This window comes from Trifolium pratense, linkage group LG3 (assembly GCF_020283565.1).
Source record: "Trifolium pratense cultivar HEN17-A07 linkage group LG3, ARS_RC_1.1, whole genome shotgun sequence".
NCBI lineage: Eukaryota > Viridiplantae > Streptophyta > Magnoliopsida > Fabales > Fabaceae > Trifolium > Trifolium pratense.
Window position 1 is genome coordinate 37417674 of NC_060061.1, and position 13884 is coordinate 37431557.

General features: G+C 34.4%; 2 protein-coding genes across 3 annotated transcripts; one reads left to right on the top strand and one right to left on the bottom strand.

Annotated features, from left to right (window-relative positions):
* Window positions 1–317: 317 nt before the first annotated feature.
* Window positions 318–10545, top strand: LOC123918329 (probable ubiquitin-like-specific protease 2B). Of its 2 annotated transcripts, none has more exons than XM_045970346.1 (16): window positions 318–641; window positions 2483–2784; window positions 2868–2958; window positions 3068–3114; window positions 3847–4044; window positions 4125–4200; window positions 4395–4503; window positions 4816–4872; window positions 5291–5422; window positions 5773–5973; window positions 6052–6107; window positions 6189–6282; window positions 7443–7533; window positions 7948–8067; window positions 9091–9486; window positions 9801–10545. In XM_045970346.1, the coding sequence occupies exons 1-16, from the start codon at window positions 542–544 to the stop codon at window positions 10362–10364; spliced, it is 2634 nt and encodes an 877-aa protein (XP_045826302.1). In that variant the 5' UTR covers window positions 318–541; the 3' UTR covers window positions 10365–10545. The 2 variants fall into 2 exon arrangements, with proteins under 2 accessions (XP_045826302.1, XP_045826301.1); XM_045970345.1 differs by having other exon boundaries at window positions 324–641; window positions 2868–2970.
* Window positions 10546–12135: 1590 nt separating this feature from the next.
* On the bottom strand, window positions 12136–13884 carry LOC123916128 (RING-H2 finger protein ATL43-like). The gene has a single exon (XM_045967508.1). It carries the CDS (start codon window positions 13604–13606, stop codon window positions 12350–12352), a length of 1257 nt encoding a protein of 418 aa, XP_045823464.1. The 5' UTR covers window positions 13607–13884; the 3' UTR covers window positions 12136–12349.

Below are 13884 nucleotides of genomic sequence, written 5' to 3' on the forward strand. Positions count from 1 at the left end.
GCAACGACCAATAAATAATTTTTAATATTTAATATGCTATCACAGATTTACACGTCAATCTTTAGTCTATATTTATAATAAATTAATATTTAATTTTACTTCTTCAATATTTGCATATGTAATGTAATTTTTTAGTAGGTTTTTTTTTTTACAGAATTTTTTTTAATAGTTATGATAACATTTTTAGTAATTTTTCTTTACCAAAAAAAAATGATAATGCTCATTATTTTTACTTAAATCAGTAATTCAAAAATTTTACTATGATTAATTAAAAAAATATGATGATAAAAATACTACTCCTTGATTACCTTAAAAAACAGAGTAAACTCAGCTGAAAGTTGTCAAATCTCAGAAGTTTCCAACTATAGCATAGCAGACGTGGCATCTTGTAATTGGCTGAACCGACTAATATTTAGGGCACAGCGCATTCTTCAACGCAGCACAAAACCCAAATTACATCTCTTACAACTAGCATCGATTTCGCGCTCTAACAAGTTCTCTCCGAGTACGGAATTTCAAAACCCTTTGTTTATTGGTCACGATGAACGAGTCTCCGCGTAAAGATCTACAAGTCTTCGATTTCAATGAACAAGATCAGATTAACACCGATAATCACCTTTTCAACAAAATCCCTAATCACGGTAAGATCATTTTACACAAAATCCTAATTCTATGGTTTAAGCAAGTTTCTTAGCTGAAATTGTTTGTGTATAGTACTAATTTTGGTTATATTTGGTAATTTTGATCAATTTTTCGTGTTTGAAATGTAGTGTAGCATTGTGTTAGATTTAGTAATTTCATTTTTCATGAGTAGTGTTTGTAAAATGAAGAACTGAATGAAACCTGGAGAAGGCACCATAAGCTTAATTATCGTTAATGTTAGACTTCATGAAAAAATTTAAAAAATATTTTTAAGAACACTTCTATATATTTTTTTGAAACGACCAAAGTCAGTAATTAGTTGTTAATGTTACTATTTTTCTCCTTCACCGGGACTTGAATCCGAGTCCTTTTACACTTTAACCCTTAGCTCAAACCAGTTGAACTATCCAACCCCCCGAACACTGATAGACTTTGATGATTACTTTTTTTTTTTTTACATGATTTTGTGGTGTGAAAGTTGTGTTTATTTCAATCTTCATATATATTGAATAGTAATTGGATACAAAATGTTGACATGAGTAGGTCATGGAATTATAAAAGGATAGGATCTATAAAAAATTGTTTACCCTAAGGACTCAGAACCGGGAACTTGTGATATTGTAAATTTCTAAAGGCGTACTATACTATCTTTATTAAGAAAACTGTAAACATTGCATAGGCAGTCTCATTTTAGTTGAAACATTACCTGCTGAACAAGAGTTCCTGTGGTTGGAAGGAAATTTCTTAAACTATGAATTATGATTTGCATAGTACATGCGATGGCCGTTGAATTTGTGGACATACTGAGGAGTTTAAATTATTACATAATGAATAGTGAAGGATGTTTAGCATGAAATGAAAAAGAATTAAAATAACAAAAGAGTAATACCTATATGTACTATCCAGATCAAGATCTCGTGTCTTAATTGCATTATGAAATGCTATCAATATCTTTTAAGATTGGCTGATCACTGTTCTACAAAATGAAAGATCTCAACGTATCCTAAATAAATGTCTTTACCATGTTCATATTATGTTGCACAAGTATGTCAAAATCCATTCTGTAACTATATTATACACACGTGACATGTCCATATCTGACATGTGTATGATACATCCTTTATTACTATTACCTTATTTTGGGCATACTTTTGCATGATATGGCAGTGTATTGGTCACGTAAAAGAGACACTGTTTTGGCTACTCGCCAGCTTCAGCTTAAGGTTGGGTGCCCTACTTTTATTGTTGAAAGTGTGTTTGGTTTTGCCAGATAATACTTAGTTTGGTAGATTTGCTTTCAAGTTGAAATAGTTGTCGCTAGTGGCGGAGCTTGACTATTCTTTTGTGGGGGCTTCATAAATCTAAGGATTATACTCTTAGTTCACCAAGTTTTGATAGTTTATTCTTTGGTTTGGTGGCCGCGCCGACATTTTTTGCAAGGCTCAATACTGGGTTTGAATCTCTGTAGGACCATTTTTGTGCAAAAAAAAAAAATACAAAAAGGAGCATATAGGAGTCCACCCGTGAGCCTTTTGAAGGCTGAAGCTGAACAACATTTTACCCCTGGGACACAGGGAATAACATGCAAAAAAACATAACATAATATATATATTAAGAAGAAAGAAAATTTTGGGGTGTCACAACAAAGATCCGTTTCTTTGACGTCACATGTATCCTATCCTATTTCCTTCTTTTCCCCCCTTTCTTTCAATATTATATAACCATTTCAATTCTATATGATTTTCCTTGATATAAATGTTCCTGTTTTATTTTCATCCATCTTTGAGCTAGTTTTTTTTTATTGAATTGAATGTACATAGCTCACATAATATATTTCCAGATGCTCAGATCAACGAGGTTGGCGTCAAGAATGTCCCCAGTATTCCTTATGTTGACATTGGTGTAGATTTGGAAACAGGTTGTTCAAACCCCTCTTTCAAAACAATGGAAGATACATTTGATAGCAGAGTGGAGAATTCTGAGTTAGGAGATGGCAAACAATCAAACTCCAATAGTCAGGAAAATCAACGTCATTTTAAAATAGATGTTGATTACTATGACCGGCCAGAGAATAGGGATACTAGTGGTTGTGCATCTACACCTGAGACGAGCCAAATTGGTCCTTCAGGGTCTCCATCCAGTGTAGTGTAACTTTTATTTGCAAGATTATATCTTAAGGAAACAATTTGATTGTGTGACTTATATTTACATTTTTTTTTTTGCAGAAAGAATCTGTTGATGTTAGTTCTGATGCTGATGATTGCATGAACTATGAGAGTGCTCCAACAAATGCTGATTCTGATATTGCAGAGAATGGTGTATTTCATCGTAATCCTAGTTCCCTGATAGTTGTCAAATCTACCACATTTGATTTGGAAAAATTATGTTGCAGCTTACTCACAAAACTTAGTTTTCATAATTGCAGTTTCATTGAATGGTTGTGGATTGGATGGTGCACATGCATCTGACATGGTATTTTTTTAAAAAAAATAATAATTACAGAACCCATTTATGCTAGAGGAATTTATATTACATGCAGTATTTTATGCCTTTTGAGGCTTTTCAAATTTGCGACTGCTGTACTGTTATTCATTACTATTTCTTTTCCATTACAGTTGTCTAGGACTCCATGCTCCCTTAAATATAAGATTCTTGTTTGAGATTTGTTTGTCCTTTTTTATAAGTTTCCTTTCAAATTGTCCATTCGATTAAATATTTCTTTACAAAAGCTCCCCCATTTATTTACACGTGGGAAATATAGTGTGTGTGTGTGTGTGTGTGTGTGTGTGTGTGTGTGTGTGTGTCTTGTGAGGATTGATTAAAAGAGCACAAAAAACAATATAGTGGAATTATAACCAATAATTATAAGGGAAATTTTGAAAAATTAATGCACATTATTGACAAATTTATTACTATCAACCATGTTAACCACCTTCTTAATATATGTGAATTAGGTAGATGTCTAAATGATTCTTGTATTAAGGGATGAGAAGAGTAATTTTTTAGATTGGTCCCCCCTCTCCCGGCCACTTTTTACCTAATGATCTTAGAATATACGTCAATGTAAACTCATTGAAGCTTCAAACTTCATATTTTTTATATAAAATGCTTTCTAACATGTTTCATTTGCCGTTTTATGTAGTATACTGCGTTGATTGATTTTGTTTTTGTACTTACTACTATTTCCATTCATGCAATTTTCAGGATAACATGAATACAGATGTTGTTCTCTATCCTGATTATATAATTTACCAGGATAATTATTATATGGAGCCAATGTTAACTTTTTCACATCGCTGCATCAATATCAATGTTTCAACTGCATGTATGAAGCAAGAGGCCTTTAATCTTGAATGGGGACTTGATGACCTCGTTGATATTAAGTGTCAGTGGTTTCAAAATGTGAGTTTTATAGTTTTGTTGCTAGCATTATTTGTTTTTTGTGTATGAATTCTATAATTCTTGGTGTTCACTTTCTTCAGAGTGGAACGGTCATCATAAAGATTAATGTAATATCAAGGAATGCAATTCAGATAGATCATGTAAGCAACACTTCAGGTGAGTGTAGTCATTGTAGTTGATCAGCGTGGCCTGATTTTCTTCTTCATTACACCTTGGCATGCTTGACATTATTATTTAAACTTCAACTATAAACTTAGGGCAATTTCTAGTATTTTGATTTTATAGTGTTTGCAGATAGTATAGCTTCTGTTACTGATTGTTAATGTATTGTCTGCATATACATATTTTAGGCATTGAGGAATTGGAGATTGCAGTTGTTGATTCCAATTGGTCCCTGATACATAGACAGATCACATCTCTTAATGTGAAATACTTGGCTATTTGGAAAATGATGCTTAAGTAAGTCATAAAATTATATGTTTATTACTTTTTTCGCTTGGGAGAAATTATTAACTGTTCTATAAAATGGTGCAAAGATTTCAGGCATGCAACTGTTGGCTTTTGGTATCCATCAACTATAGTTGTTGGGTAATTTGCAGATCATAAGTCTTGACAAGACTTAGACACTTGGTTGATTGTAATATTTGTGTTTTGTATATAAACTTATTTTTGGTTTAAAATTGATTTGAAGTGGATGTTTTGTGCTCTAAATGCTGTTTTGTATAATTTGATCCTACATAATATATTTGCAATTGAACTTCTCTCTTGTAGTATGGATGTAGAAGATAGCGAAACGAAATCGAGTGGATCAAGAGGCTACTTTCCTAAGTGAGTAAGAGTTGTTAATTTCTAATTTTAGATAAGTTTATTTAGAAGTATCGAGGCCATTGTCTTGTTCTAAAAATGTTGTCTTTAGTGATTTCTGGAAATCTATTTCTTTTGCTTTTACATTGTATATGCTGAATATTTACCTTTTTTTTCTTCCTTTCTTTCCATGTTCCGTGGACTATTCAATGTTTTAATGTGTGCTTCTGAGATATTTGGCTTTAGTCTATTTTGCAAAGGTCCTTGATTGTTTTGTTTGTTGGAAATGTGAAGTTGGAGTTCTTGGTTCTATTTGTATATTATATTTCATTATAACCTGTTCCTTTTTACCTCATATGTACTTGTCTTCTTATTCTGTGTGGTATGGGGGTGCTCCAAATACTTATGGTGGCTAATACTGAGAACTGCTGATCTGAAACAGTTTCGAGGAGTCTTTTGATGAAGTTGTCTATCCTAAAGGGGATCCAGATGCTGTTTCACTAAGCAAGAGAGACTTTGATCTATTACAACCAGACACATTCATTAATGACACAATAATTGACTTTTACATCCAGTAAGTTATCATGTGTATGTGCGCGTGTGTAAATTCTTTTAAATTGTAACTTTGTCCACCATGGAACTTCGTTTACCTTTTTCCTTTTAAAAACTAGATGTCTTTTTACATGATTTCTGTGAACTGCATTTTTTTAATTGAAAATAGATAGCCATGTATATAAGCACTTGTGGGCAGAGGAACAGGAAGATATGGCATGTGCATGTTGAAAGAACAATAAAAGGATTGACAATTGCAGGATAAAGTTAAAACGTAGAAAATATTAAGAAAAGAAAATTGTAGGGCTCTTGATCTACACTATGATTCTTGAAGATGGTTTTTAACAGCGCTGAAAATCTCTAATTTGGCAGGCATCTGAAGAATCAGATACAAGAGGAGGAAAAACCTAGATTTCATTTTTTTAATAGTTTCTTCTTTAGAAAGCTGGCTGATTTGGACAAAAATCCATCTAGTGCTTCAGATGGAAAAGCAGCGTTTCTACGTGTTCGTAAATGGACAAGAAAAGTTAGTTTATTTGAAAAGGATTACATCTTCATTCCTGTGAACTTCAAGTACGATTCAATCACAGTTTTTCTTCTCTTATTGTCTCTATTTGTATTCAAGTTCTGATCAGTCTTAAATTATGGCAGTCTTCATTGGAGTTTAATAGTCATATGTCATCCTGGTGAATTGGTTAATTTTAATGGTGAGGTCTTGGTTTGTGATGTTTCTTTTGAACTGTATTTTCAAAGGTTTATGTTATGAATGATATATATGCATATTTCAGATAAAGAGTTGGGCAACTCGCTTAAGGTACCGTGTATATTACATATGGATTCTATAAAAGGAAATCACAGTGGTCTGAAAAACCTGCTGCAAAGGTATATCAGAAGAATTTCTCATTTTCTTGCTTTTATTTTTTGCTAAATTCTTCCTTTTGCCCCCGAAAACCGTTTTTATGTTATTTTCCGGAAAGTATTTAAGTAGTGTCCACATTCTCTGAATAGGCCAAACAAAACATGCAATTAGGATATTTTGTATTTTTTGTATTTAATATTTCTTGTCTATATAATCCAGCTCGCTGTGTGATTTAGTCGTTTCATGGTACTTTGTTACCACCAAACCTATACTCTGTTTTAGTTTGTTATTCCTCTCTTTTAGTTTCATGCTCTTGTTCTGTTGCATCTTCATCACCTCTCCCACAAATGTAGTAGTACTATTATACACAAAAAATGATATCGAGGCCCATTTGATTAACTTAAAAAATTAAGAATTGGACAGCATACAAATTTTTTATCATAAGACAGAATAAAACAGAAGATGTGGTATTAGGAGAAGACATGAAAATTTTCTTTTTCACATTTTCTTTTTCACTAAAGTAAAGGACAATTTTCTAAGTACAAGACAACTCAAAAGTAAAAAAAAATAAAATCCTTTTCTCTCCATTCTCACTTTTCCATGACAAATACCACTGCTGTCCAATTGGCAATCTTGTAAGTCAGAAACTGAAGATTCTTAAAAAAAAGTCAGAAACTGAAGGTGGTGTCCACAACCCCTTCTCTCTCTAATGAATATTTTGTCTCATTCTTCTTCGTGTTGACCAATGCCACAAATGCCACCATAGCCTCACCACCACACTGATTGTTGAAGAAAGAAGAAAGAACTAATAGGGTCTGTACAGTTAGTATTGTTAGATAATAACAGACTTAGTTAGATTAGCTTGTTATTCCCCGTTACTTTTTACTTGTCACTTTTGTAGTAAAAATTTGTTCCTATTTACTTGTTTTCAAAGCTCAATGCAAGATTAATTATTGTTTTGTCAATAATGTTTATTCCAAGGAAAAGGTGCTTATTTAGAGTAGCATTTTCTACACATTAATATCTTTTTGTCGCGTCTTCTGTTCCCTTCACATTAATATATTAAGCATTTTTATTTCTATAGCTACTTCTCAGCTTATTCCTTTTATTTTTTTGTATTGTCATTTTTACAAGTTGAAATGATAGTGTTATACATTAATCCCTTCTCATCTGATATTGACAGTTACTTGTGGGAAGAATGGAAAGAGAGACATAAAGATGCATGTGAAGATCTTTCAGCACGATTTTCAAATTTGCGTTTTCTCCCCCTTGCGGTATTGTCTGCTATCTATTGATGATTTTCAAAGAATAATTATCTTTGTAGATTCTACATTGTTCAGGGAACTACTAGAGAAAGAGATGTCTCCACATAAAATATCTTTCAAATAGCGATATTGATGAACATAAAAATGTTTAAATGAGTTTGAATCTATCTTATAAAATATAGGTATTAGATTCAATCGATCATATGCTACAAACTTTTGTGCAAACCATATGTGTACATACACTTGAAAAGGAAAATCCTATCACTTGATAATTTTGATTTCCCCCTCTACATACTGTTGAAAAAACGAAGGCAGGAATATATTGTACTTAGTGTAGGTTACCGAGAACATTTACCGCCTTTTTGTTTTTTGTTATGTTTGCTTTCGATATTGTTTTGTAACCAAATGCTCACTCCATGACAGTTGCCACAGCAAGAAAACTCATTTGATTGTGGACTCTTTCTGCTGCACTACCTAGAGCTCTTCCTTGCTGAAGCTCCTCTTACTTTCAATCCATTCAAAGTAACCAAGTTTTCCAATTTCGTAAGTGGTTTTCTTAACTTAGTTTTGGCTTATGTTAATCTTGTAGGGAGAATCATAAAAAAAGAGGTCATTGGAAAAATAAAATTGCCAATATTCAATGAGTGGCAAATTATTAACCACTGATTGACTTAATTAATCATTTGATGGGTTTGTTGTTTTTAAAGTTAGAAGTATTTTAATCCATAATTCTTATGTTGTAATTTTCTACATTTGGGTTATCTTTATCTGAGCTGTTGGTCGTGTCTATATTATTAGTATGAACATCTCCCAGTTTTCGGAGTTCCTTGCCTAGTTGTCTTTACTCTTTTTTTTTTGGGTACATAGTTGTCTTTACCAATGTAGTCAGGTTCTCGCACCGGGTCTTAGGTTCTTACGATCCTAGAGGGTTTTTTTACCTGAGCTCTAGACGACGCCGTCTTGAACCTCGCCGGCGGTTAGTGTATGTTTGTTCTCACTCCTTTCTCACTTTCATTCACTCCTCTCTCACTTTCAACCATCTCTTTCACTCAAATCTCTGTCCTCACTGAGACCTTCTGAACTCATCTCTTTCACTTTCAAGTTTCAAACTTCTGTTTTCATTTTGTTTTTTTTTTTTTTTTGTTAACCCTACTGTTGCTTCTTCTAGCCCTCTGTTATGAACTATGAACATTTGGAATGATGTCTATGAAAATATTAATTAAGTTTATTTTGTTCATGTATTATATTTCTTTTTTGTGTTTATGTGTATATGTATATATGTGAAGTTACAATTTTACCCTTGAGTAGGATCTTACGAATCGAGCTATGATCCCGATCTTATGATTCTCAACCAGCCTACCGATCCTACGTAGGATTTCGAACCTGACTACATTGGTCTTTACTCTTTATGTTTTCTGTTTTAATATTACAAGGCTAACTATATGACCAATTTTTTCTATCTAATATTACATCTCCCAAGTTTTTTAGTTCCTTGCCTAGTTGTCTTATATTTACCTCTTTGAACATTCTAAGGGTAACATTGACAAATCTATAATTAATTTCCAGCTCAATGTGGACTGGTTTCTGCCTGCTGAAGCTTATCTCAAGCGAACACTGATCCAGAAGTTGATCTCTGAACTTGTCGAAAACCACGGTTCACATGAAATCTCGTCCTCCGACTGTAGTGATGACCACCAGTACATAGAAAATAATGAGAATGGAACTGGCTTTGAGCAACCCGAAGTCAACAGGGAGTCAAAAACTTCCCTTGGTGGGCAGGGAATAGAAATGACTCTATTGTCTGGATCATCCTCTTTGGATCCTCAATCTTTTAACAACTCAGGAATGGTTCTTAAGGATCTTTTTGAGTCAGGTGCTACAGGAGCAACATTGGCACAGTGCCATTCTTTTGGCCAGCGATCATCTGATTATCGTTTCAACAGTTCAATATTTTCGATGGAGGTATGCACTTTTATCTGTCTGCATGTGCGTTTGTTTTTTGGATATCATTTGATTTCTCCATTGGGTCTGTATAGTATCCTTTTCCGGCATTTTTTTGGGTACAACCAGATTCCTCTTCTCACTCGCTAAGATTTTTCAGTCCTTGTGCCAAACGAGGTTCCTATAGTAAAAATTTTACTGGGTGCATTGCATTTTATCCGATGACATTAACTCTATTTCTACATTCTGAAAAGACTAAATTATTTTAGGTCCTATCACTTTTTTTTACTCATTATGAAACTTATACCCCCCACCTTTTTTGTTCTCTTAAATAGGAAGACACAGATCTTGGTGAACAATTTATGTATTTGGCCACAGACACCAACTTTGCACAAGTGGCTGAAGTTACACCAACTTTGCCTTGCCTTCCTAGGGATTGTGGAAATGGGACTCGCATACCAGAATTCTGTCTGCAAGAGGCTCTATCATCTCCAAGTAGTGCCTCGGAGGATACAGAAGACATAGGGGTCACTGAAAATTGTCCCGACAATGGGAATGAACCCATGGCATCTAATGAGGCAGAACAAGGTGAACAAATTTGTTCACCCATAGAAAATACCGAGCATTTTATAGATATTTCTGGTTCTGCTAGCAACGATGTCGTGGGAGTTTCTCACGACTCCATTATGAAATGTGATGATTACAAAAATGGAGATATTCACTCTCCCTGTCAGGAAACTCCTACAATAGCATGGCATCAAGTTTCTGATGCAGTGGATGAGGAGGCCAAATGTGATGATGGTCAGATGATTGATGGCACAGAAGCTAATATTTGTGAGGAACAAGCTGCAAAGAGGAGGCGGGTTATGCCTCCTCAGTCAGAAGTGAGGGAATTGTGACAGAATCATATTTGTAGATAGTTTTAAAATTGTTCGTTTTACTCTTGTAATATATGCATAGAGTTGGTGCTTTTTAGGTTGGAAAAGTATCTGCAATTTTAGATACTACTATTTGGTATTTCAATAGTGGTATTTTAATTTTATTTTTATGAAAACCTTCAAATTCATTATCATTTCTTCATCTCTTGCATCCTGAGCTCCATGTTTTAAGTTTTTATAATCGTTGCTTCTGATTTTGCTTGTGAAACTTTTAACACTAAGGGTTAATATATTGTAAGTGGCGGATTCAAGGTGTTAGTAATGTTATCAAGCGTCGAATTTCTCCATTTATCTTCAAAGTTCTCCCCTCTTTTATTCCAATCTTCCAAACAAATCTTATGTTGAAACTTGAAAATGTACACAGCCTAAGTTGAAAGTGTACTAGAGGTCCAATAATAAAAGACATCAAATGTGATTTTAGTTCCTCTAAGGTTGGATGAATATTTGATTTTTAATCCTCATCGAGTATTTATTAAAGAATAAGGGTTCGTTTAGATTTGACTTATTTTTAAGTTTATAAATATAGCTTATTAAACTTTTATGTTAATTCATAAGTTTTCACTAATAAAAATTGTATCTTTATATGTTTTTTTATTATAAACTATCTTGAAAAATTTATTATAATAAATAAAATCTTATTTATTTGCATAAACTATTTTGTATAAACTTCAAAATAAGTCAATACAAATGGGCACTATGAAGCACCATTTTTTTCTTTGACGACTTAAATACATAAAATGTCTTTCTCTTTAAAAACTAAATACATAAAATGCAAAGCTTGTAATTGTAGGATCCTTTTCTATCTTTTGCCTTCTAATCCAACGCATGACAACCCACCAGTGTTGTTCCCACCATATACAAATTCACTAGAGCACCACTAGTACTACATACGAGACCTCACTCTCAACTTTAGCTTTTAAGGCTTAAATCAATCAATTACCGTACGTTTGTACCTGTTGATGATGAATGCGATGATGCAAGGAGGGACAAAAATAGAATGGATATGAAAGGTGAGAAAATAATTGATTACTGCGAAAGACAGGACAATGGGTTCTCCGGTAACATCCACGTGCTTTTCACTTTAATGGCTTTTATTTTTAAGCCACGCGCCAAACAACCCCTACACTAGTACTTTGGTATCCGCAGTTATGTCTCTCTTGTTTACCCCACCCATTCATCCCTTCCATATTTCTGCTTCTATTCCCCCCAATAAATCCAACAACGTCTCCATTTTCAAAATCATACAAATCTACTGCTCCACAGTATAAAATAGTTTCCAAAAAAAATAATAATTAAAAAAGGTACTAGTACTTTTATACTACTATTCTGCTGTGTTTAGATTCTCAACAAAAAATGCTATGCTGCTAAGTTGGTACTTACTATACTAACTGCTAAGCTAGGTAAGATACAAATGCCCCAACAGGGTTGCAGGTCCAGTTCAGGGAGTGCCCCGGAACAGTACACTACATTACATTGTTGAGTCAGAATACACAACACCTTCCCCCTCCTGCCATCACATTTCCGCTCACATTTCCGCTCACACCAGTCGTGACTTGGATCAAAATTGGCTGCTGCCGAACATTCACTTAGTTCAACACAGCAATGAATTTCAGTTGTTGATTTGAGATCGAACATTTTAGATTACTAAGTCAAATTACACCATAAAACAATTTCAGCCGTCAATTTAAATCAGACAACTAAGAAATGTAACTGCGTCCAATTCCATCGTGACTTAGGTTCTAGTCCGAAACCCGATTATACATAAATTTTATTGTAAATTCTAGTTCACATTTGATGGTCGAGTCTCTCTAATCTAAATTTGATTTATATAGAAAAAAATAAAAAAGAAGTTATTCCTTTTGAAATCAGAAAAAAATGGCAACCGTACAACAGGTTCAGCATGTCACATTGACACTGCCATTACTAATGAATGCCGTTGTTAATAATTATTGCTTGGTAGTAATGTTGCTTTGAAACCTACTGAATCCCGTGATTTCAGACACACTTCTCGAATTAATTTCTCCTCTGTCATTCCAACAACTATCATTATTACTATTCCTCTTCTTCTTCTTCATCACTCTCCGTGACTCACTCATTATCATCATCTCTGAAGTTAGATACAATAGATCACACGGTTGTACATCACTCCACCGTTGATTCTTGTGGAGCCCACTTCTTATATTAGTAGTAGTTACTGATGGTGACACAATAATCCTATGCTCCAACCTTCTTCTCCGCTCCACGCTACTCCTCTCCGTCATCAGTTTCTCTTCTTTTGTTAACAACATACCGTCTTTTCTGGGCCCCGGCCCAACAAAACAACCAAGCCCAATTCCAACAGAACTATCGTTCTTCTTTCTAGAACTATCTAATGACCACCTAAACGACGCCGTTTTCCTTTTTTCTCGTTCTCGTTCCCATTCCTTTTCTCCAACCGATGAATGCCTCTTTCTATAATACTCTGCAATTTCGTTTCTCGTCATTGTTCCTCTTTCAATCTCAACCACACATTCATCTTCTTCTTCTTGTTCTTTCTGATTCTGAATCTGGCGTGAATCACGTGACACTGATGATGGTGAATTTTCCATTACGAGAAGAATATCTTCAGGATCGACTCTGTAACGGCAAAGAGGACAAGTTGAATGTGCATCTAACCAAGTATCAACACATTCAACGTGAAAAGCGTGTTTACATTTCGGCAATAACCGTAAAACTTCCGTGGATTCGAATTTCGAGAGACAAACCGCGCAATCTAGACCGTCTTTTTGGCCTGTAAGTGATCCGAATTTGAAAATCGGTAACGATTCAACTACAGAACGGTCGACGCCGGAGTTTTTTCTTCCGCCGCTAAAAGACGAAATTCCGCCGCCGTAGCTACTACTTTCGATATTGATTGTTTCAGCGTTGTTGTTGTTGTTGTTGATATGTTTGATGTAGAGAAGGAGAAGAAAGGTTACTGAAAAAAGGACAGTGAAAACGCTGATTACAATAGCTACGCTTGGTTTGAATGGTGTGAAGGTGTGTTGTTGAGAAATGGCAGTTGCGTCTTGGGGAATGGGAGTTGGGGGTGGACTTGTTTCTGTAAATGCAAGAACAAAAACAGTTATGGAGTGTTGTTGTAATAATAATAGTAGAAGAATGAGATTAGTGATGGTGAAGAATGAAGATGCTGCCATGTGATAGCGGTGGTTGTGTGTCAGCATTTAGAGAGACAGGGAGAGGGGGGTTTGGTTGGTTGGTTGAAGATGAAGCAGGTGAGTGTGAGTGTGAGTGTGAATGTGAATGGAGTACTATATTAATTTCAAATTTCAATCATGTGTGTGGGGGGGGTGCATTGAACTGAACGGGGGGATAGTGAGTACTCAGTATCAATGGCTATTTCAGAACAGATTCTATGGTAAGAGAAAAAAGCACACTCACAAATAAGCAATTAAGCATACACCACCTTCTTTATTTAATCGAATCTGTTTTTTATTTGTTT